The sequence below is a fragment of the Balaenoptera borealis genome (assembly GCF_965194805.1).
Source record: "Balaenoptera borealis genome assembly, chromosome: 1".
Classification (NCBI taxonomy): domain Eukaryota; kingdom Metazoa; phylum Chordata; class Mammalia; order Artiodactyla; family Balaenopteridae; genus Balaenoptera; species Balaenoptera borealis.
In genome coordinates, this window is record NC_138860.1 from 73,120,172 (window position 1) to 73,144,391 (window position 24,220).

Genomic DNA, 24,220 nt, shown 5'->3' on the forward strand with positions numbered 1-24,220 from the left:
AGAGCTGAATCACGGATCTTCCAAGTAAATAGGTCAATGTATGAAATATAAATATCTACTCTTAAATAACACAGACTTGGAATAAACCATTGAACATCTCTTTAAAACACACAGGGAATCAGTTCATAGCAAATCTAAACTCTGTATATTTCTTTTTACTAAGGAAAGTTGTTTTTCTTTCTGAAGGTAATATGTACCCATGAAAAATTCGTGTTCACAGAAAAGTAAATGGAAGGGAAAAAAAATCCATCCTAAGTCTTCTGACTCAAACTTTAACCACTGTTAACCTTAGGCAACCGAAAAGTCATATGCAAAAGTGTTGGAATGCTGCAAAACGTCACCGGCGTGATCTCTAAACCAAGCCTGAACAAAGGACTTCATCTGGCTCTGTCTTTTGGAGGCTGGAATTCTTTGGGGGTCCCCAGCTGAGTCAGCAGCACTCTGGAGAATGAGCTAGATTCTCTGGTCTCTGTTAGGCCTCCTGATGAGGACAAGCAGGTTTGAGGGCAAAGGCCATCTGCTACTGGAAGGAGTGGTGACACCCCAAGTTCCAGTCCTTAAGGGGAAGGGGGTTTGAAAAGAGGACATAAGCCCCTGGAAACATCAGTGTACATGGACACCACGAGGCAACCGAGACTTTGAATATCCATGACTTGATTTGGCTCCACTGGGGTGGTGACGGTGGGAGGACCAATCCTAAGTCCTGGCTTGTGATTGGAGAGGAGACGCCAGTGTGCTGTGAAACTGACGAGGCCCAGCTGGGCCCCTGCAGCCCTTAGAGATCCTGTCTTACTGCAGACCCGGTTTGCTCTTACCCTTGTCCTCCAAGAGCAAATGGATACATTTTAGGCGTGGGGTCTGCCCTGACATTGAAGTACTCGTGACACGTGTGCGTGAGAGGCTTGGCTTACATAGGGTACTTTGGGGCCACACTATAAATTAAGGGACAAACTGAGACTAATTTATGAATAGAAATAATAACTGAGAGTTGCTTCACAAGTTACTCAAAGAAATCTGGAGGGAAAAGAGCAGTCCTGGGCAAGAATGTTCAGCACGCGGTGGACCAGATGTAAGGGCTAAAAGAGTTTCTTTTAGGGATTGTTTAGGACACTTCCCAGGAATTGTAGCCTGTGCATCCCATCAGCTCCGTATGAACAACTTGGAAAGAACCATGGCAACCTAGAAAATTTCACTTGTCCTGCTTACAATTCCAGGCTGAGCGTTGACAGATTTTATGTAGGAGTGGCAAAAGTCCACTTGTCACGCCCTAAACCTCCAAATTACCACCCACCCCCTGCCTCTGCTTTCTCCCCGAGCGATGGGGAAATTCACTTTTGAGGGTGGTTCCTGCTTGCAAGAGCTGATATCAGCTTTTGTCAGAGGATTCTGGACAGCCCAGGTTTGCAGGAGAAATACACACACACACACAACCAGAGTCTCCTGCATTCAGAATTGGTGATCATGCAGAAATGTTCCCATGTGAAATCCACCTTCACACTGAAAAAAGAAAAGGAAATACAGGTGAATGGCGAGAATAAAATTATGGAGATTGCTTAAACTACTTGAGAGCAAGTAACATTCAAGGCATTTTAAGGATATTCTTTGCATAAAATAAAATGTGCTGGTTACAACAATTCAAACGTTTAAAGCAGCTCCTCAATAACTTGACTTGTCAACACATCTCGCTGAGAAATTCTAGACAAGTAATATTCTGGATAATTGGTTTATGAAAATTCAAACAAATTGAGTACCCTCTCACCTTAGTAATCACTCTGGAGGTTTTATGGGAGAGGGCTGACTTAGAGACTCATTACTGACCTGTCCAACAGAATAGCAATGCCCTCAGAATTACTGAGGGGGCCGGACACTGAATGCCCCTCCTCTGAGCTTTCTGTGTAGTTGATGTATTCAATTTTCTTCCCCTTTTAGCCACCTCTGTTCTCCGTTGTCATTTCCTTTGATTGACAATGTATTTCTAATCTAAATTGTCATTTCAACCTTTGTAGTCATAACTATCTAAAATTTGGTTCCTTTGTTTTCTCTTTTTTTCCCCTTTAATTGCTGTATTTTGTGCCTCAGTGTCCTCATCTGTAAAATGGGAACAATAGTAATACCTATCTGATTTGATTGTTACATAGATTACTTATGTAAACTGTAAAGCAGTTGGAGTAGGGCCTGTCATGTAATAAGTTCTCAATAAATATTAGTTGTCAATGTTGTTTGATGTTACTAGTATATAATTACTATGATATCTATTTCCTCCTGCTCTTCTTGATTTGGATGCTGGCAGAGTTTCACTTTACAGGCATTGACAGTCAGTGAAGACCCCTTTCTTTTGGTTAACAAGATAACCAAATCTCAGCAAATATCCTGCTTTTGGCTATTTGGGGTTATTTTCATTGCTGCTGATGCCTGAAGGACTCTTTGATTACTTCTAGGTTTGTGGGTTTTCTTGGCAGTTGAATTGAATTAAATTGAATTGAGAGATTAAGTGTCTGAGTGCTGAATAATGAGAGTGTCCCTGAATTTGAAAATAATAATAAAAGTATATTTCATTAACCATTTTAATAGCCTGGACTTTCCAATAATTCACTTTTGCCTTATTTCCAGGGTAAGAATGGGACAGGCATGAAGGGAAGCGAGTGCAAGGGCCCTGAGGTGAGATTATGTTCAAGAACATATGGAAGGAACTAAGACACCCATATTTTCAAAAGGATGGGGCGGGATTTGAGATATCTACAAGGCCATAGTTAAGCAGATTTGGAACTCAGATTTGGAATAGTGAATGTTCCAGATGACAATAAATCACACATTTATGTTTACATTTATGTTTTAAAATAGGCCAAGATCAGCGAGAAGGTTTTATCTCATTTGCCAAATCCAGCTAATTTGAAGTGGCTGTCTGGAGCTCGCTGTGGAGCAACGAGTGCATGTCAGCTGAGTGCTGTGATCATTTAGTTGTGTGTCTGTATGTGGGTGGGTAGGATGGAAGGGAGGCCTCATATTTGCCATCCTGGAAGTAGGATGGTCTCAAGAGAAGGCATTTATGTTATATTCAGGTTTCCAAGAGATCTCTTTTTTTAGCTGACACTGGACTAAGAGCTGGGGGAGATAAGTACCTACAGTTATTCCTGTCCTTTCAGCCCTGACTGTGTCCACCCCACCCTGATCTGGCCACTGCACACACCTGCACCCTCTAATTGGACAGCCAGAGTGAAGAGGGAGAAAAGAGGGCAGAGGAAGATCAGAGAGGTGCTCAAGAAATATTTGCCTCCCCCAAAATTTCTTGGGAAGGAGACTCAAGCAAGAAAGTTGAATTCTTATTGTTCATTAGAAAATGAAGTGAATTCTTGAAACAGGGATGCATACCTAAGTCTTCTGGGGATGGGTTGTGTTTACCCAGGCACATACCTCTTCAGAAGAGGTGAGAGTGGTTGACCAGTTAGCTTCTGTGGTCGGTCCTAGGATCTTGGAGCCTGAGGTCAGCTGAAGACTGCGCCTGGGATGATTTACCCAATGTAGTTTCAGTGCCCTAGTCCCTAGGGTTGGTTTTCTTCTTACAGGCCTCTAAAACCTCCAATAATACAACCTCTCCCATCAATGACCCAAGAGCTTACTCTTGGTAGTTTGAGGAGCCAAGGCTTGGCTGGGTTAAGTACTCAGCCTTCAAACAAAAAGGGGACTGAGGTGGGTCAACCAAGGCAGTGGCCAAATGGAGAAAAAGCTGAATAGAAAAATCAGAAAGAAGAGGGAGACGAAGATGCTAAGATTTGCTTAACTCCATAGGAATGTGGGAAAAGAACATAAAGATTTGGGTAAAGTAACTTTCATCTTCAATGCAGCTGAGCGCCCCAGTGGGCATGGAGGCTGGGAAGATGGCCCTCATGCCTTTGCAGAGATCTGCCACCAGGGGGCGCTCTAGTTCACAGCAATGTCTAGTGCTGCTAGAACCTGGGTGGGAGGCATTCTGGGAAAAGAGGGGCAAAGACTTCATTAAAAAGAACCCAGTAAAGTACTTTGGTTGAGCCTGTGCTTCCCAGCGAGGAGGTTCTGTTTTCTAAATGCCATTGGCGACACTGTTTGTCTTTTCAGTGGCTCCTGAAGAGAGGGTTTGACTACGCTGGTGGAGTTGGTCTGCAAAGAGCCCAGCTGGGTTTTAAGTGGAGACACATCGACCATGACCTCCCTTTCCTGCCGGCCTCCTTTTCCCACTCTTCCCCCGGTACTGATCCAAATCTGCTGCCAGGCATTGTTGTTTCAAATTTTATTTTTCACTGGAAAATAATTTTTAATTGAGATCCTATCAGCTCTAAAATCTGCTCCTGGCATTAAGCTCCTCCTTCCTTTGCAGTCTGGTCTTTCTTAAGTGGTAACCACTAGACAGGTTTAGTCAGGCTTGAGCAGGTAGGGAGTTCTGTGCCCCCTTCTCTCCTGCCCAAGGTGGCTTCTTGCTCTTTCCTCAGTTATGGTGCTGCCTGGAAGGAACCATGTCTGAGAATTAGGGCTCTCTGCCAGACCAGAAACAATCAAAGCGAAAGTTCGACTCTCTCGCGCCAGGCCATTGTGGGGCACTGGGTACTTTTATTTTTCTGGGTTCCTTTGTCAGGATGCGGGGATTGGGTGGGCTGGGTAAGTGTGAGCAAGAGGGACAAAGGCCAGCTAACCTGCATTCTTTAACTCCTCCCACCCACCCCCCCCGCACAGTCACAGAGCCGCCCTGCTGGACAAGGGCAGAGAGAGCTAGGGTCCCAGGCCGTGTGGAGGGTCCCAAGAGTATGAGACCTCGGACACCTGGTGGTGCCCATTTCTCAGCTTCAGGCCCAGTGTCTTTCCCATGCAGGTGTATATTAGGCATTTGTAGACTTAATTTTTCAGGTGGGCCTTAGGAACGTCTGTGATCCAATAATCACAGTTAAATGTCTTGTTAGTTTTAGACCTGAGAAGAGTTATGTATCAGTCAGAGCCAGTTAGGACACAGAAGCCACCCCAGTTACTTGAACAGTGAGAATTTAATATAAAGAATAGTTAACTAGGCATCACATTCCTGCCTCTACATCACTGAAGAGGCAGGAAGAGAACACTAGGTTATCACATATGTAGCAGTTGCAAGAAGCTCTACCACCCATAGGGCTCTGGGGACAATGGGAAGAAGTTGGAACTATAAAAATTAGAACCTTGGAGGAGAGGCCTAGGGGACCCAAGCCCCTGACCTTGGAGGATGGGGCACGGCCAGCTGGTTTGAGTGTCTCTGAAGTGGACACGGGTAGCTGGCTCTGTGGTGTGGAGAAGATGCAAAGTGGATTCTGCTGCTCTCAGGAGACGGCATCATTACTACCAGGGTGAGGAAGCATTGCTGGGGCGTCCCTTAGAGCAACACGGAGGAGTAAGGAAGCCCAAAGAAGCAAACTTCTAGGACGAGGTGAATCCCTTCTTCTACTCTCCTGACCTAGCAGAGCCTAACATGGAAGCATCTGGAAAACAGGAATGTGGTTTGCAGAGTCCTGGACCCAGCATGACAAGGCTGAGTTTAGAGCTGAGAGAGAACAGCCTAAAAACGAGTACAGTGTGCTTGACTGGAATAGCAGAGCGGGGTCAGGAGTGGGCAAGATGAGAGAGGGACTCAACCAGAATTTTTTTTTTTTCGTTTCCTTTTTTTTATTGCTGACACTTCAAGACTAACAGGTTTGATGATCAACCACTAAGATGTCAGACTGGCTGCCTGGGGCCAGGAGGCTTATGTGGGTTCCTGCACTGTAAGATGGCCCCATTCTTGACCATCAACCTAGAGAAAGTTCCGTGGAAGCTGGCAAGGCATTGAGGTCTCTGAGGGCTGCTCTCCAAAGCTGGGAAGGCCATTGGAAATACTGCAGACAGGAGAGGGCCGCCCTCTTGTGGAAACCTGTGGTTCTGCAGGAGGGTGTTGTGACCTGTGGTCGGCTGGCGACTTCACCTTCCCATCTTGAACTCCAGGAAGGACCAGCTGGGAAAGGTCAATTTGATCCCCTGATGCAGATGAGAGGAGCGCTCACCACTGATTCATGGTGACGATGCCTTTCTTCAAGAGGAATAAAAGTCTCATCACTGAGATCTGGATCTATTGCCCAAAGAACCTAATGGCCTGTTTGTCCAGGTATAGACACCCAAAACTGAGAGAGACAAGGCCATCTCACACAGACGTCTGCTTTGGGTCTTGGAGCATCTTTTAAAACAGAGGTTGGGAGCTTCCCTGGTGACGCAGTGGTTGAGAATCCACCTGCCAGTGCAGGGAACACGGGTTCGATCCCTGGTCCGGGAAGATCCCACATGCCGCGGAGCAACTAAGCTCGTGCGCCACAACTACTGAGCCCACATACTGCAACTACTGAAGCCCATGCGCCTAGAGCCCGTACTCTGCAGCAAGAGAAGCCACCGCAATGAGAAGCCCGCACACTGCAATGAAGAGTAGCCCCTGCTTGCAATTAGAGAAAGCCCGTGCGCAGCAACACAAACCCAACACAGCCAAAATGAATAAATAAAATAAATAAATAAATTTAAAAAATAAAATAAAACAGAGGTTGGCAAGCTTTTTCTCTAAAGGGCCAGATAGTAAATACTTTAGCTTTGCGACTATACTGTCTCTGTCTCAGCTACTCACTTCCACCATCGTACTGTGAGAGCAGCCATTGCCAGTCACCAAATGAGAGAGCAGATTGTGTTCTGATACAATTTTATTAGGGAAACCGAAATTTAAATTTCATATAATTTTCACATGCCACAAAATATTATTCTCCTTTTGATTTTATGAAATTATTAAAAAATGTAAAAACCATTCTTAGTTTGCAAGGCTTACAGAAATAGGCAGTGAGCTGGGTTGGGCCCATGGCTGGAGCTGATGGGCCCTTGATTTACAGTCTTTAACAAGTCAGTCATTGGGTGGTGCCATTGTGAGCTAAACTCACTGAAGCAGCTTCTGTGTTACCTTGCAATTCTAGGAAGTAGCTGTGTACCAACAGGATCCAGCTCCTGGGGTCCCATGGGCCATGGGGCCAGCCATCTCTTGGTCCCCTGTTTAAAGGTTTGAGGGGGTGTCCATGGGAGAGACTCTAAATTTTACCCTTTTCCTAACTAAACCTCGTTCTCATTGAAATATATCTCTGGGTTCTAACAAATCGAGGTGTTAACGAATCGGAACCTAATATAGTTTGAGGAGTACCACAGTACTCAATTTCCTCATTGATAAGAAGAATCACACCAGGATATCTTTAAACAATATACCCCTTAACCAAAAATATGGGTTTGGTGACAATGTGATTTTTATATGGTTTACCAGGAACTCAATCCTTTTGAAAAGCAAACTGCTCCTGTACTGTAACTTGCATTCAATGTGTGGTTTTGTTTCGTGGCTATTGAAACCCACAAGTTGAAGATTTAAATGGAGACAGGATGAATATGAAGAGCTTTGAAGGGTTTAAAAGGATTTCTTGGTGGAAAAAAAAATTTCAAGCAGTGTTACCTTTTAGGTAACAAAGGGCGGAGTTAAGGATCTGTATTTGTGTTTTCTTTGACGTACTTACGTAAAGCAACTCTGGAAGGATACAGAAAAACTGAATATCTGATAGATGTTGGGGAGAACTGTGGGAAGGGGGTGGAAGGGCAGCCTCCCTGCATCTGTTTTTATTCCCTGATTTTTGAACCCCATCAGCATCTGCCTTTTCCATTCTTCCTCCCCACCTGTCAGCAGGGCCTGACTCTGCCAGGCTCTGAGGACACAGAGCTCCATAGGACACAGATGTGTGTGTTTCCAGTGAAGGAGGCAGGCATCTAAAGGAAAACTGGTCATGTCATATGATAAATGCGAAACAGCCTGTGAAGGGACCCAGAGGAAGTGCTAATTATCTGTCGGAGAGCATCAGAAGTAGCTATTCAACAGGCCAGAGAAGAAAGCTGGGCGGAGGTGCTCCTGGCTGAGGACACAGCCTGCATCCAAGCACAGGGATGTGCTGGGGTGATGTCTGGGCAATGTCTTTCTGAGGCTCTGGTGGGAGCAGAGAGTTAGTGCATGGAGTCGAGTGGGACAGGAGAGAAGCGAGCAGGGGAGAGGGAGAGATGATGCTAGAAAAGTTGACTGGGGCCAGAGAAGAAAAAAATTGAGACTTTTCTTGGGATGGGGTATGCATCAGAGGGCTCCACGTGTATGTCTGAACACCAGTGATGACGGCGTTTGGGCAGCAGCCGCAGCCCGGAGGTGCCCTCATCTTTGAGGCGGGAGGTGGGACTCGCTGAGCCCGGGGACCCTTCCTTCCAGGGCTGACTTTTCATGACTAGGTCAGTGTTTCTTCTGTTTATGTGATTGCCAACCCTGTCAGCTGAGGCTCTGCCAGGTGCACGCAGAACCCTCTTGTTAACGCCCTACCTTCTCAGGGCGTGAGAAATACTATCTGCCCTGGGGCTCCGGGGAGAAGATGCAGCCCCGGGGTGAAGCCACTTTCCTGTGCCTGGGAGTGAGTCAGTGATGAAACCGAAGCCTGCTACCCAGTGGGAAGAAAGATGAGACGCTGAAGAAACTCCAAACGCTGATGGCTGTGCTCCGCCCTCCCCACCCTGCCCAGATGTTCTGGGAGACTCTGGCTGAACTCTGGGGCACACCCATCCGCGTTCCTGGCAAGCATGGCAGCCCGGGGTGTTTGCACTACCTGGCTTTGAGCTGCTGCTGGCCCAGAACCAGGACGGGGTGGCTTAGTCCTGGTGAGGACACTGGGCTGCCTGGAATGTGTACGGGACCTGCAGGTGGGTGCCCTGCTGTCGCAGCAAAGATCCGAGGCCAAGGTTTGTCCTTGAAACTTGGCAGCTCCAAACAGGGGCAGCGTTATTTTTCAGGCTGACGTTTAGGGTGGGTCTTACTCCACTTACATATGAAATCAATGAGATAATGAATGTGAAAACATTTTGAAAAGTCACCAAACTTCTTATTGCACCCCATCCAGCTGCTTTTCCTCCTGCATTTCCCACTTCTGTCTCACCATTACCCCAAGCTTCTTCGATTCCTTTTCTCCTTCCTTCCTCCTCACCTCACAATTAAACAGACACTGAGCTTTTCTGACTTGGCTTCTGAGATGTCTTTTACATTCATCCCCCTTGATTTCATGTCTGCTGCCCCTGCCCTGGTCCAGGCCCTGAATTTCTTACTTATACTAGAGTAGTAAAGTTTATCTGTCTACCTCCCTCTTCTTCTTCCTTTGAATTATCAGCCACACTGCTACCAGATTTAGTCATCTTAGAACATATGACTAAGTATTTTGCTCTGCCAGTCCCAAACTTTCAAAGGCTTTCTATTACCTACAGAGTAAGAAATTCTAAGGTCCGGTATTCAGCCCTCCTGGCTTGCCTCACTTCCCTGTGTTCACAGAGATCTTACAACTCACCTTGGCTTTTTGACCTTTGTGCTTTCACTCAAGCCCTGCCATCTGCCTGGAATGCCTTCATTTTCAATAACCTCCTGACAAATTTCCCCTCTACTCTTTAAGGTTCAAAAAGGATTGTAGATAAATTATTTACGCGATAAGAAAGGTGGAAATGACTATATTTTAGATGCATCAAAGAATCTTTCTTTTTTAATGGTCTTGTTAATGTATTCATGCAAGAAATATTCATTTTGTGCAAGAAACTGTGCTGAAGATTGGGGTGGAAAGTTTCACTGTTTACCCACTTGGGCACAGGGATCTAGAGCTATGAGGATGAAGGTTACAAACAAACCCACAATCACAACTCTAATACTGGTGCAAAAATATCTGTAGAGTAGCTGTTTCCCTTTTTGCTCTAGCTACCAGGAAGCTCAAAGGCAAATTTGACTCTCAGTATTCATTTGCTCATTCAGACAGTCACACATAACAGGTGCCAAGAATGTACTCAGAACAATGTTAGATCAAACTAGGTGAGCAAGACATAGACATAGCTCCTGCCGGCAAGATGTGACCATTAACACATATTCAGCATATCTGCATTATCCATTTTCTCTATTCCCAGTCTTGTAGTTCTATTTTATTTGTTTGTTGTATACAACTTCAGTTTTATGTTAAATTCTTTTTGGAAAAAGAGAGATACAATCAGTATATAAAGGTAAAAATGTTCCAGCACTGTTAATGAGGTCACAGATTTGATCTCTATTGCCATGAGCTATATAGTTTTGTTCTTTTATTATAGACTTTCTCCTAAAGCCAACTAGACATATAAATATAATTGATACACAGTTAGATGTGATCAGAGCAATTTTGTAGGGCTTTACTTTTCTCTGTTTCGCCTTGTAAACTCAGAGTGACATTTAACATTCTATCACGATCAAAAGATTAGCCCCGGGTTATTATTTGGGGGGTGATTTGCTTTTCTGTTCCCAGTATATAATTTTAATTTTTATAAAATCCATTTCAATATTGATAGTATTCATATGCAACCTCAAATCTTTTTTGGAAACCACATGGGATATATTATGTAAATAAATTAACAGTTGAATAAACAGGGCATATTCATCAGAAGAAATGAGAGGGTGTGTAGGCTAAGGGGTAAGGGGTGTCCTCAGTGTTCCGGCAGCAGCCACTCTGGTTTCATATCCTTGATGGGTGAAGATGCAGGTGGGGTCCCTTCCTTCCTGAAAATACCTGTAAGTAACTGGGGTCTTACTACTGGGTTGGTGGAGGTGGTCTCTGCATCTGCTTATTGCAGAGCTGCCTCTGGGCATTGCCTGCCTGGGGGGCTTGTTCAGAGCTGTTGTACCCTAGCACTGGACACCCCAGTGCTGCAAAAGGCTTTAGCCAGGCCCCCCCCAACTGTTCCCCTGGGCCTTGAATCCAGGGCTCTCCTCCCAATCCACATGCACGTTCACCATTCACTGCACACAACTGAGGTGAGGTGGGCAGGGGAACCAGACACAGGATGTTAAGAGACCTGTCTCTTCACGGATCCTTCTCTATTTAGGTGCCTGGGGAGTTTACTCCTTGTAACCCGTCCCCCATTACATCCAAGTTCCTGGTACCTAGTGTGAAGTATCACATGTAGATGTCAAGAGGGGGCTTGTCAGAGCCCAGGAGTGAGAGGCTTATGCAGGAAGCCTGCAGTCTGGGGGCTTGTTAGGAGCACGTGGGATTGTTCCAAAAGAAATCCCTTCTCAGGCTGTAGGTGGAACTGAGAGCCAGACAGCACCTGAACTTCACTCAATGCCAAAGACTGTCTTCAATTCAATTCAATATTCAGTTCAGTTTAATTCCAGTCATATTCTTTGGATACCACTGCCTAAGTGCTAGGTACTAGGGCCACAGATGTAAATAAAACACAGTCCTAAAGATGCTTAATGTCTGATGATGGTGATGATGATGGCACCTGAAATTCATTGAACTCTTACTACGTGCCTATTACTTAGGTTGTATGTAGTTTTCATTTAACACACAGAGAAACAACTCAATTATTTTATCAGTTTATTAAATGGGGAAACTGAGGCTTGGAGAGATGAAGAAACTTTGCCCAAGGTCATCCTAAGTGGCAGAGTCAAGGCTCAGTCTCAGGTCTGTGTGACCTCAGGACTCATCCTGTAACCACCCTTGCATCCTCCCAACCAGAGGGCACAGCCTACCCCAGGCACAGAAATGCCTCAATTACCCAGTGACAACTGCTGTCATTAGACACATGGGCTCTGTCTAAATGCTGGCATGGCTTCTGTTCGCTCATGAGAACAGGGCAAAGCCAAGATAATTTTCCTTGAGAAACTATATCTGCTCATTCATGGGGAGGTTAAAGAGAGACAGAGAGGATATCTGAACTTCAGGTTAACCAGACAGATAGTTAGATGTTTCACATCCATCTTCTCTATTAACTCTTGAGGAATATTTTATTCCTTTCCTTGTACAGGTAAGGAAACTGGAAAATGGAGAGGTTGGGTGATTTAAGATTAAACCGTTTACAAATGTCCCAGCGGGGATTTGAACTCAGACCTCTCTGTTCCCAAAGCCCAGGCACGTTCATTCCAGTACACCCAGTTATGCCATGGAGTAGACTAAAACTTTAGGGCATTCTCCACGGAGTCAACACATATTCATTGGGTCTCTTTGGTATGTAAAGCATCGTGCTGGGCACAGGAGAATCACAGATGAATCCGACATGGTTCCTTTCCCAAAGGACCTCACAGTCCCAAAGGCGGATGAAGTGGGCACATAGATGATTCGACTACAAGATCCAAGAATGCGGTGCTTTAAATGGTGCCTTTGTTAGCCGGGATGAGTCTCCTCTGTGCCTCGGGCTGTCCTTGTCATGTTGGTGGGAGAATCTGGCTTAGGCATCCCCTGATTTCCCTCCTTTTCAAGCAGCTGGTTTGGGATACCCCCTTTCACCCCAGAAATCCCCAAGGCACCTTGTCCTCCAGTTCCTTCGAGAGATCTGAATGTCAACGCAGGGCCAGGAGGTTCCCGGGAAAAGAATCCAGAGGTCAGGAGAGTTTGTATTCCCAGTGTGTTCCCCGCCACACGAGTCTTTAGCCGCCCCCGTTAGCGTACTGCCTTCTCTGTCTAGGCAGTAATGTGTCTGCTTTTTTTCCTCTCGCTTGAAATGCACTTTGACATTTTTTAACAAATAACACAATTTTCCCTTTGTGTTTCCCTTAATAAAACACAGAAATGAGAGCAAGAAAAGGAAAGTAAAAAAACATGTTCCTGTCATCTCCACTCTGTAGCAGGACGTCCTTCTCCCTCACTTTCTGTCTCCCTCCCACCAAGCATCGGTCTTCCCACCCCTTTCCCCAGATCTCAGCCACAAAGATTCACGAGTCTGATGGTGTCGCCTCTCCGTTTTCTGCCATAGAAAAGGGGTAGCTCCACGGCTGGTCTACATGTCTCGCCCTCATCTTCCACAGATCGCTACTTGACTGGAGACAGATGAGGGGAGAGAACTTGAACGGGATCAGGGCGCCTCCCACTTGAAGAAGTAACCCCCCACCCCCGGTTACGAGGTTCCGGCACACCCTCTTGGGGCCCCATGGTTACTCCTCATTCGTTGCCCTTGCCTGTCCTCCCATGACGGCAATTTCTGGACCAGCCTGACAAGGACTCTACATTTTCTCCTTAAAGCGGAGTTCTGGGCTTAAGACACAGTCCCTGGATCTCTTGGAATCTGCTTGAAGTTGCAAGACTCCTGACGTTTGGAATGGCTGTCTATCTCTTACCAGGGATAAATGGAAGTTTCCACACTTGAGGCCAAACACCAACTGTATAATTGCAATCTGGGGAAGATGTGGCCTACCAGCAGCCCGTGTGAAAAAGGACTGAGCAGGTTTTGTTAATAACATGTACAATGTGAGTCAATAGCGGCCAGCCACCAAAAATGCTAACATAAAATCAGACCATGCTAATGAATGTTTTATGGCCAGAGAAAGGAGAGGAGGCCCTGAACATAGGATCACTGGAAAGTTGCAACAGGTCTGGCTGCCATAATTTATGAGAGATAGAGAAAAACTGGAGCGGGTTCAGAGAAAAGTGAACAGGATGGAGGAGGCCGCTCTGCCCACATCTGACAGATCTTGGAACTAGGATTTGACATTGTGAGTGCCCAGCCCTGAGCAATCAATGGACCTGAGGTGGCAATTCTAGGGGAATGAACTTGACCATATAAATAAAATAGTTGTACCAGATGAGCTTTAAGGTCACTTCCAATTCTGAAAGTGAAAAAAATACTTCTTTCTGATAAAAGGGAGAACACGGCTTATTTTTCATAAAGAGCTTCTGGACGGTGGCTCTGTGGTAACTTTTTTTCATTAAAAAGGTAAAATAATGGTGTTTGAGTTAAAAATGGAAAACCATGAGGCATGATCAGGAGGATTGTTCACAGATGGAAATATGCCTGTTCACTCATTCATGTCACTGGGTTGACTAAGGGCCAAAGTGAAACAATAAGGGGTAGGAGTGGGATTCATGATCCCTAATTCATTGGTAGGGGTAAAATAAATCATAGAAGATAAAACTCCGAATAAACAAGGTGTATCTATATTGGTTTAGACACATCACTTGGACACATCAGGTAGTCCACACCTAGACAAATTCTGCAAAGCACATAAAGATCCACTGGTTCTACTGGCTATCCCATTGTCCAGAGGAAGTCTGATTCTACAAACTTCAGACAGTGGGGGGCCTTACAGACCATATTAGTATAGCCCCATCATTTCAGAGAGGAAGTATTGCTGCCCAGAGAGGTGAACTGATGGCCTGACTGACCCAGTGGCAGAGATGGGAATGAAACTGAGGTCCTTTGATTCCTGACACACTGTGTTTTCACCTTTACTGCAGCGCTTCCCCCCTCCCCCCCAGACAGTGAGTGCATCCCTCATCCATCAGTTAAGTAAAGGGTACTTGTTGATCACATATATGTGCCTAGCTCTGCACCGAGGACCCTACGACTTATAATGTATAATGAGATACAACTCTGTCCTGGAGGTGCCCAAGGGCCAGCTGGGGAAAGACATTCCTACCAAACCCTTGTGTAATCTACACTAATCAGGCTGCCTTCCAGATGCAAGGACCACTGGAAAAAAGTTGGGTCCCAGATCCAGTGAGAATCTACCCACTTTCAGGATATTCTCTGAAAGAAACATTCTCACTACTAGTTAACATATTTCATAAATTCAAGACCTTCAGTGAAACCAAAACTCTGCTGGACATTTAAAAATATTCTTTATGATTGTATTTGCCTAACTCTTTTTTTCTTGCCTAACTTCTATTTTATGTATTCTCCTAAGAATACTTGTCATTCATATACATTTTCTTCACACCCTGCTCTATCTGGGGTGGCAGAAAGGACAAAGGACAGGTGTCAGGGGACATGCCACTAGCCATCTGGTCAACATCAGAGAAATCTCCCAGCCCTGCTAAGCCCCCCAAAATCATCTGAAACAATGGATAAAACTATTTGTTCTGCCTACCTCACGGGTTTATTGTAAAGATCAAGCAAAATCATGTATGTGAAAGTACCCTGAACAGTATAAAGCAGCGTTCAAATGTAAAGTATTAAACTCTTTGCCCTTTTCCCTTGTTTCTCTGAAGTGATATTCAGTGTTTGGCTTGTGCTTGCTGGCATAAAGTACTGAAAATGGGGTCACTGCCCCTAAGCACATTGCAGCAAGTGCTGCCGGTACTTTTTCTTTTAAAATAAGGAAATGGTCCTGTCCTTGGAGCAGGTAATAGAAAACGCTTGCTCTGTGTCATGTCCTCTGCTCAGGTTCACCCTGCCAAAGTACGTGGGAATTCCAATTCACTTCTGTTCGGTTCAGGAACTGAGGGGCCCCCAGAGAACCCCAGAGAACTGAAACTTCCCGTAGTATTCAGGTACCCTCTGTGCTCTGTTTGCCTCACCTGTAATATTGGGATAATGTCTCCACCTCACAGGGTTGCTGTAAAGATTAAATGAGTTAACTGTGTAACCAAGCCTGGAACAAAATAAATGTTCCATAAATGTTAGCCAGTGTCATGATTTTTTTTTAATTGAGCCTCCACTTGAAGCCCAGGACAGTGGTAACCTCCTGAGATACACAGGAGACCCAGTTTGTGCTCCTGCAGGGGCTAATGTTCTATCACTGGAGGCTAGGGTTAGGAGGTGTAGTGAGTTAACATTTCCCCCCAGATACTTTGCTCCCCTTAGAATGTCCCCTTAGCTGACTTCCAGCGCAGTGTTATTCCGAGCTCATCTCCTGGGGGTCAGATCCCACCTAGTCGCTACCAGGAGCCTGATTCGAGCTCTGGCCTTGGATCCTCGGCATCTGCATCTGTGAACGGCTTTCGAACTGAAACGGTGAACGGGGTTTTGAGGCCAACGGAAGTTGGGAACTCGTGGGAGCCCTGGGTGACCAAGAAGGGGTTTGAGTAGTTCGGAGCTGCAGGGTCCCGCAGCCACGCGCGGCAAATAGCTTCTTGGCCTTTCCGGCGGCCCGGGTGAGGTTTGCGGTGCTTTTACCACTCGCAGTGGTTGGAGAGCGGCCAGGGAACCAGCGTGCCGGCGCCGCGGTCCAGGTGGCGTGGAGATCTCTGCGAAGGCGCAGCGGGGGCTCGGGGCCGCGGGCGGCATTGGGGTCAGCGCTCCCGGAGGTAGCGGTTACACGTGGAAGGGAGGAAACTTTGCGTGCCCGGGAGGTTGCAGCGGCCGAGGGGCGCACCCGGCGGTGGCCGCGAGGTTGGGCTGCTCAGCCAGGCTGGGAAGCGAGCACCACGGGCCCTCCACGGGACGCGCTCCCAGCCCCCTCCCTGCGCACCCCACCCCCTTCCCTCCGCCGCGCACGCAGCGCCGCGGCCCCTGTCAGAAGCGACCGGATCCGCCCCAGCCAAGCAGGGCCCGACTCGCACCCAGGACCGTGGGCCTCCGCCTTCCCTCTAGCCTGGGAGAAGCATCGGGCCCTCCCCTCCTCCCGAGGAGCGACGCGGGCGTGCAGGACGTCCCGAGAAGGCCGGCCGCCCGCGGCCACGTCCCGGCCCGGCCCGGGCGCGCCGAGGAGCGGAGCCAGGGGCCGGCGCTCGCTCCGGCTCCCTCCCGGGCGCGCCGGAGCCGGGGGCGGCCGCTCTGGCTGCAGCCTCGAGGGCCTACGCCTCCCCCGGCCGAAGCTTCCCGCGGCGCTCGGCAACTTCATTCGGCTCCTGCCACCGGGAGCGAGCTCACCCATCAGGTAAGGAAGGCTGCCTGTTCCTAGGCTCCAGCTCGGGCGGGCGTGTTTCTGAAAGTTGATTTGAAATGCATCCAAGAGTGAGCAGGGCCAGCCGCGGCTCCTCCCCGAGGCGACTTCTTTGCTCCTGCAGACATTCCCGGCACCGGCCGACCGGCGGGAGGACCTCCCCGCGCGCCCAGTACGCCCGCTCCTGCGCGCCCCCAGCAGATCCCAGTGCCCTGAGTCCGGGAGCTGGCGGGACGCTCTCCGGGTCGCTTACTCTGCCCCTTCTCGGCCGGGGCAGGTGAGGGACGCAACGCGGCCGGTCTGGGCACGGGCTATAGACCTCGTAGTTCCGCGTGCCTGGGCCGGGCCCCGCGAGGGAAAACACCCACTCTTTTTAATCTCCATCTTACCCCAGTAGTTGGGTTCCTGCAGAGGCGTCCCTCGGGCCCCCACTAGTATAGGTTGGGGCGGAGTCGGACTCGGGATGGGAAACCTGGGCTGGGGACCGGGTGGAGGGGGTTGGGGGGCAGGGGAAGGAGAAACGCAGTTGGGGGGGCGGAGGCCTAAGTACTTAACGCGTTGACTTCGAGTGAAATCAGATCAGTCAGAGCAGTTCGCTGTGACTCGTTTCTCTCCTCCCACCCCACATTTCTCTTGGCTGGACTCTACCCTCCCAGCTCATTCTGGTCACCCTGGACACTCCCTCCGTCTTTTCCCAAGAGTGCGGCGGCTTCGGGCGCCGCGTCCCAGAGGGCACAGACGCCTAAAGCGTCGTCTCCTCTCCTCTACAGGTCCTCCCGGCCCGGCCCGAACATGCTGGACGGCCTGAAGATGGAGGAGAACTTCCAAAGCGCCATTGAGACGTCGGCCTCCTTCTCCTCGCTGCTGGGTGAGTATTCAGGCCATGCGCCTGGGCGCACCGTCTTTCCGCCAGGCCCCAGCTCTGGAGCCCAGCTTCCTTGGAGCCGGTCGGCAATAGGGGAGCTAGCGGCCCGCTTCATGCACTTAGTTGAGCCCACTCCCTGTCTAGCCGTCAGTCTCTGTGAGTCCTTCCTACCCTTAACCGACAAGCCACCCCAGGCCTCACGCATCGGGCACCGAACTCCCCAGAGCCGCGAGGGGCGGGCGAGATTGCTTGCAGGCGTTTGAGTGGCAAATGATTAAAAATACCCAGGACTGGATTTTTAATCACAGAGCTGATCGACGTCTCATAAATGCCGCCGTCTTCTCCGAGGCTTAGGGACGAGCACACAAACCCCAGTCACGGAGCACCCAAGTTCGAGGCGGCTTCTCGCCTCCAACCAACTCCAGCCCCAATCTCAGCCTCAAGCACCGCGGAGAGGCTTTTCCGGGCCGGTGGGCAGCGCAGCGCGGGGATTAGCCCGCGCGGCAGGGCCCTTGCCTCGGCTTTAATTAACTGGAGCCGGATCTCGGGTCCGGCGTGTCGCCCTCCCTCCCGGGTCTCCCCAATCTCTTCGCAGCGACCACGGAGGAGCGGCGAGCCCAGGGCCTCGACCCACACGCGGGTCTAACCGAGCTGAGGCCAGGGATTCCCACCCTCCACCCCGCACCCCGCCCTCGATGCTTTTCAAGTTTGGTGAATGGGTGTTTTAATTTTTTTTTTTTAGCGGGAGGGGTTTTCGTTTTGTCAGTTAAACCTCTTGCCTCTTTCCCTGACTCGGAACCGCTAGAGCGGGGCGGAGGCGGAACATGAGCCTGTTCGGCTAGCGAAACCAGACTGAGGGAGGAATCCCCCCCAGCTCCCCAGATGAAACGAAATCGCGTGCACCGCGTTCCCCCTTTTCAACCGCCCTTTCGGAAACTTACCGACTCCATACAGTCTCGGAAGATCCAGGGCGTCAGAGCTGGCCCAGACCTGGCGCAGGGCACGCTCGAACTTCTTGCGTTCAGCGGGCGTCGCGGCTCGCCCGGTACTCCCTGCCCGGCCCACGTCCGCTCCCTGCGCCCGGGTCGTGGCCCTAGCCGCCGAGAAAGGGCAGAAAGAATAGGGAACATTTTAAAGATCTCGCTACTTCTAGTCCTCCCTGCCTGAGCCCCAAGGTGACCGGCCCCGCTCCTGAGCCGGTGGCTGCGTCTCCTAAGGGGAAGGCGACCGAGTAGCAGGGGAACTGGGAAGGGTCAGGCCCTTTGGGACACCACGCGCAAAGGTATGGTTACCCGGGGGACTAGGCCTTCTTTAAATAGCTGTGAAACGTGCCGGCAAAGCGACAAAGGTGGCTGAGTATCCCACCACCCTCAAAAAAAAACAAAAAAAGCCGCCCCCCCGCACCCGCAAACTAAAGGGACAAAACTGACAGAAGTGCAAGGGTTGGGACGGAGAGGAGTCCCTTTCGCGCTGAGTCGGTTTGGGTGCGGTTTCGCCCTCACGCGTGGCTGCTGAGCTCGCCTGATTCCCGGAATCCTGGTCGGACACTCCGCGGCGTCTCCGAGTCCTGCTTCTTTCCATTTTTTTTTTTCCTTCCCTCCATTTTGATGCTTCTTAATTATGAAAAAAACCCATCTGTAATTTGCGCTCCAGCCAGCAGCTTGGGGTTCATTGGTTTGAACAATACTTAGTTTGCCTAGGGCGAGAACAGTATTTTTCTGCACGCACGGGACTTTTTAGGAAGCAAAGAAAATGTAAAGTTTTCCTTAAAAAAATAGAACAGAATTGCGTTTTAGCAAAAGACAAAACCAAACAACAAAGTAGAAAATTCTTTTTACACACTCACAGTTTTAATAATAGACAATAGAGACGAGCATAGTGAGTGATTTAGTGATTACGTGATAAACTTGGGAGCACACATTTATTTGCAGGCCGATTTTACAGGATGTGCGCACGTTTGCGCGCATACCAGGGTAGGTTTGATAATTAAAGGCCACTTATTGATTTCTACCCCCTCCCCTGGTAGAACTGAAACCTTTCCACATAGTCCCTGTTTATTAGAAATGCCATTTGGTTTGATTTTGCTCTGCTCTCCAAATCTCAGCTTGGATGTTTAGCAGGGGGCTTCCCAGGGTGGGAGGACGCGGGGGTAAATCGGTGGGTGTGGACTGATCCGTAGCTGGTCCGGGCCGGGTTTGGCCAGGATGCTGGGCCGGCTCGGCTCACGGGCGGACGTCTGTTGCTGCTGTAGGCAGAGCGGTGAGCCCCAAGTCTGTCTGCGAGGGCTGTCAACGGGTCATCTCGGACAGGTTTCTGCTGCGGCTCAACGACAGCTTCTGGCATGAGCAGTGCGTGCAGTGTACCTCCTGCAAAGAGCCCCTGGAGACCACCTGCTTCTACCGGGACAAGAAGCTCTACTGCAAGTATGACTACGAGAAGTAAGTGCCCGCGCCTCGGAGCGCGTCCCACACACTGGATCAGCGGGCGAGGGAGACTTTGTCCTTCTTTACCCCCTCATATGCTTCTGGAAGGAGCAAGATGCACCCGAGTGCCCAGATGCGCAGGTGCCCATTCACCCGCACCCTCTACGCTCCCCAGGGCGGCAGAGGACTGCGCCGGTGCACGCAACCACGGCCCAGGCCCCGCAGAAGCGCAAGGGATGGCTCCCGCTGTGGTCTGCTAGCCCAGTTTTCCCGACCTGGCCATTCCCCGAGGACACTCCTTTGTGGGTGCTCCCACCCCATCAACCTTATTTCTCCCCTCCCTGCTTCACGGGGTTGCCCTTGGGGGCGGCCAGGGGCCCACCTCTGCTCGCCGGCTCCCCCTCTACCTTACCCACCTGTCTGCGCCACCCACGCGCTTATGCGCAGAGCTGAGGTGGTCTTGATTCCATAGCTTGGGTCCCCTGTGCTCCTACCCGGCTTGGCTTTGTCCACTGGGGTCCCTGACAGATTGGGCTCGGAAGCACCGCTGCTGCCCCTCTGAGCTCCGCGGCAGCGCACACCCCTTTTGCTTTTTCTCTCACTGTACTCTCCCCAGTCCCTTCCCGTTGTCTGCAAAACCCTCGGGCCATGGGAGCAGTTAGGCCAGGCCCTCCATCCTCCACCTCCTCCCTAATTCCCATCTGGGTATGCGTTTCTGCCACGCCGCAGGTTCAGTTCCCTCCCGTCGACGCGAACGTTCTGGTATGTTTTGAGGAGAACTAGGAGACAGGTATTTAAGAAAGTGGGTTATTTCGATTCTAGATCTCCATAATGTCTAAAGCCTGGATGAGGCTGGGGAGTGGCAGTTTGAAGGATTTCCTGGTTCTGGCCAGGCAGGCCCTGAGTTGCTTAGTAGACCTAAGCGGGGGTAGGCTTGGGGGGGTTGGGGGGGGACTGCCTTTCCTGGTCAAAATAGCTCAATAACAGGGACACTGACTTCCCCGAGCTGTGCGGGGTATTGAAGCAAAGAAACGTGGTTGAAACAGGGGCCTCTGTTTTTGTACCCGAGGACTGGATAAGTGACGGAGTGCCCTCGGGGCACGGGCAGGAAAATTCTGCATTTGTCACTGGTGAATGAAAGGGACAGCACTATATGAGGATAATCAAGGGAGGGTTAGTGTTCCTGAAAAGCAGTTCCTATCATGTTATTAAAAACACACCATGAAAGGAGGTGTCCAGGAGAAGTCTCAATGTAACAAAAAGCTCTGAGAGAGAACAGAAATATCTTCTTTTCTGATTTGCCTGGGCTCTGAGGTTTCCTACAGACTGACAAAGCAATCAGATGCAGTGACCACACGCAAAAAAATTCTTTCTGCTGCTTACGCGCCTTTGCCATAGCAAGCTTGAATTTTACCCCCATGTGGATAGAGTACTGGGCATTTCGTTTTGTTTTGAAAAGATAATTTTACATTTCTCAGCACACAAAAAAATAGGTGTTTGATTTTGGATGAGTTGGGCAATACAGAAATATATAAAGAAGTGAAAATGCATCACCGTTACCCAAAGTGGTGATTACGGTTTCAATTTTTTAAAAAAGAAGATGTGGTTATATCTGTTCTTGATTGTTTAGTACTCTAGTGTCTGAGCGAAAAGTGCTGTTTTTAGGTAATTAAGCAGATTTTGTGCACACAACTTCAAGTACCACCTTTGGATAAAGCTTCTGGTTGATTGCTCTTTTTTTTTCTATTTTTTTTTTTTCCCCCTGTTGCTTTTCATCTGAAGGTTTTGGGATTGTGTAGTCCCAATCTTTATCTTTGTGCTTATAGATTACCGAAATGTCCACATCCTTCAGGCACAACACTAGCAAATTCAAAAGTATGGGAGCTTAGGAAAGGATTTGGGTGGTGAATTTCTATTGTTTGTGAAAAAAAAAAATCACGAATCAAAGAAGGCTTAAGGGTCAACACAGCTGTCTGGCCAGTCAAATCTTCTTTAAGGAAGTCAGGCTGTGTCAAGAGGAGAAGAAACAGTTGTTGTAAAGTACTTAACACAACAATGTCCCCTCCATTTCAGCCTCCCAGGTTTGGAGCGGTTTGGGCTTATTAGCCCACTAGGGTCAGTTCTCCCCGCACAAAGCTATTTCTGCAAAGGGAAAATTGCAGGGATCAACTTGCCAGCTGTTGGCCAGAACCAAGAAGATTTTACAGAGTAGTGTGAGCTACATTGTTTGGAGAGGTGTTGATGCTACAGTGAGGGTTTTTAATTTTGATTTTAACATATATTTTGGAAGCACAGATGGCCAAAATGGAGTTGCTTGTCTCTTTAGTTCACTATCAGCACTTGTCTGTGCCCAGAGCCTCCACTGTTTTTTCAGATTAATTTTATTCCGTTTTTCTCTCCTCTGTTCCCCATCCCAATCCCGTTCTTCTTTAACCAAGCAGGGCTATAAAATATTTAATAATCTTAATGGCATTCATCTGCGTGGTAGTTGCTATAACAGAAGAAAGGGTGGTTTGTTTGTTTGTTTTAAAATTAGGCTCAAGACAAATTCCTTTATTCAACAAGCTCTTTGAGCTTCTACAGGCAAGGCACTAGGCTAGGGGATAGGAGGATACTGAGAAAAAGTCTCGGAGCCTGCCTTCAGGAGGCTTATATTATAGCCTAGCACTTTTTCCATCTATATTATCCTAACTGTTGAGTATTTCTTGAAAACCTCTACTGAGACTGCAGGACTAAGTATTGAATAGAAGCTGTCTGGAATGACCAGAAATTTATCCTCCAGGAGGATGCAATTCAATTTTAGATAATAGTCATGAAACAGTCACAGAGAGCACATTTCCTCTTTAACAAATACATTTGTAAAAATAATTTTTGCTTTTTTTCTTTGGATCTTTTTAAAAATTTGAGGCCCAGCCAAGGCAAGTGGAAAGGAAATTAAGATGGAAGTTAAAGTGATAGGACAATGGTGGTGGTAAATTATGGAACAGTTCATCGAAAATGAATATTCAGGCAGTGCCCTTGTCTCCAAAATTCATGGAGTTCAAATGCTATTCTTACACATCAAAATAAAAGAACATGTAGCTAATGTACAGTCTTCAGTGAAGTTCATAAACATAATATTAACAAAGTGGGCTTATCCTATTTATGTTAGCCATTTATATGTGCATTTCTGGCCATTGAGCACTGTTGCATCTGAATTATTAGCTGCCTATTCATGGTGTCAGGCAGCCAGTTAAAAAGTGAAAATTCTACTCTGTCAACTAGTTGTTACACCTTCTTGATGTCAAACACCATATTTGTCTAATTTTAAAGAGTTGAATTGACAGTGACGTCTTAGACGTACAGCCATTCATTTGAAGACTTCAGGGTATTTTGTTAAATATTTGTCTCATACACTGTGACACTCTTAGGAATAATTTATCTCCTCAGCATCCAAAACAAATAAGCATTTAAGGCTGGAGTGCAGAAAACTGATTTATGAATGTCCAGAAATTAAGAACTGGAGGTGACCTTTATTGTCCGTGACGTGCCGTCAAAGAAAAATAACTAGTTCGGTGGGATGGTACATGCACAGAATTGATGAAGGGGCATCATGTCACATAAAACATCAGGATGCTATAGGTGTGGGTGTTTAAACGTTGGACTCAGCTGTCTTCAGCGTTCCCGAAAGTTAGCAGACAACCAAAGTATTTTCCAGCCTGGGGAACTTCTACTTACATAACTGTTGTTCCCTATTTAACTGAGTCCTCTAGGATCTGGTTAGTTTGGAGTTTTCCCTGAATTTGTTCCAAACAAATACTGTAGTTGGACTTAAGTTGGAGAAAGAAGAGGCTGCTGAATAACAGGAATGTGGTAATACAATAGATAATTAAGCCTTCTGGAAGGGATCCCACATTTAAATCAAGTTTATATTGTTTCTTTCATGTGCCTGGCGGCTCTGTGTGTCAGGCGGGGCCCTCTCCCCTCACATATGAAGTTTATCATTACCCCTTAGATTGTTCTGGACATCCTAGGAGCAGTGTGGGATAGTACTGCTGTCATCAGGGCTGCTCTTATAACATCATAACTCCCCACATGTCAGCAAAGTGCAGGCCTTGGGAAACCTTCTCTCAGAGGGCCAGTCCATGTTTTCTCCCCTTTCTTTTGGAGCAGACCAGTTTTTCTGAAGAAAGGGACTCCAGTGAACCAAAGTACATATCCCTCACTTAGAGCTTTCTCTGTATTTTTCTTTCGACCTGCTGATTGGCAGCCCCGAGGAGAAAATGG

The 24,220-nt window shown here is 48.0% G+C and overlaps 1 protein-coding gene and 1 long non-coding RNA gene across 2 annotated transcripts in view; one reads left to right on the forward strand and one right to left on the reverse strand.

Annotated features, from left to right (window-relative positions):
- LOC309636003 overlaps nucleotides 1-24,220 on the reverse strand; it is a 702,830-nt gene that overhangs the window by 267,304 nt on the left and 411,306 nt on the right. The gene's annotated exons all lie outside the window — the stretch shown is intronic.
- The window catches only part of LMX1A (LIM homeobox transcription factor 1 alpha), a 153,318-nt gene continuing 145,660 nt past the window's right edge, over nucleotides 16,563-24,220 (forward strand). Inside the window, exons 1-3 of the mRNA XM_082407819.1 lie at nucleotides 16,563-16,660; nucleotides 17,437-17,538; nucleotides 19,787-19,969. Of these exons, the coding sequence (XP_082263945.1) occupies nucleotides 17,459-17,538; nucleotides 19,787-19,969 (263 nt within the window). The 5' untranslated portion in view covers nucleotides 16,563-16,660; nucleotides 17,437-17,458. The remainder of the gene's footprint in view (nucleotides 16,661-17,436; nucleotides 17,539-19,786; nucleotides 19,970-24,220) is intronic.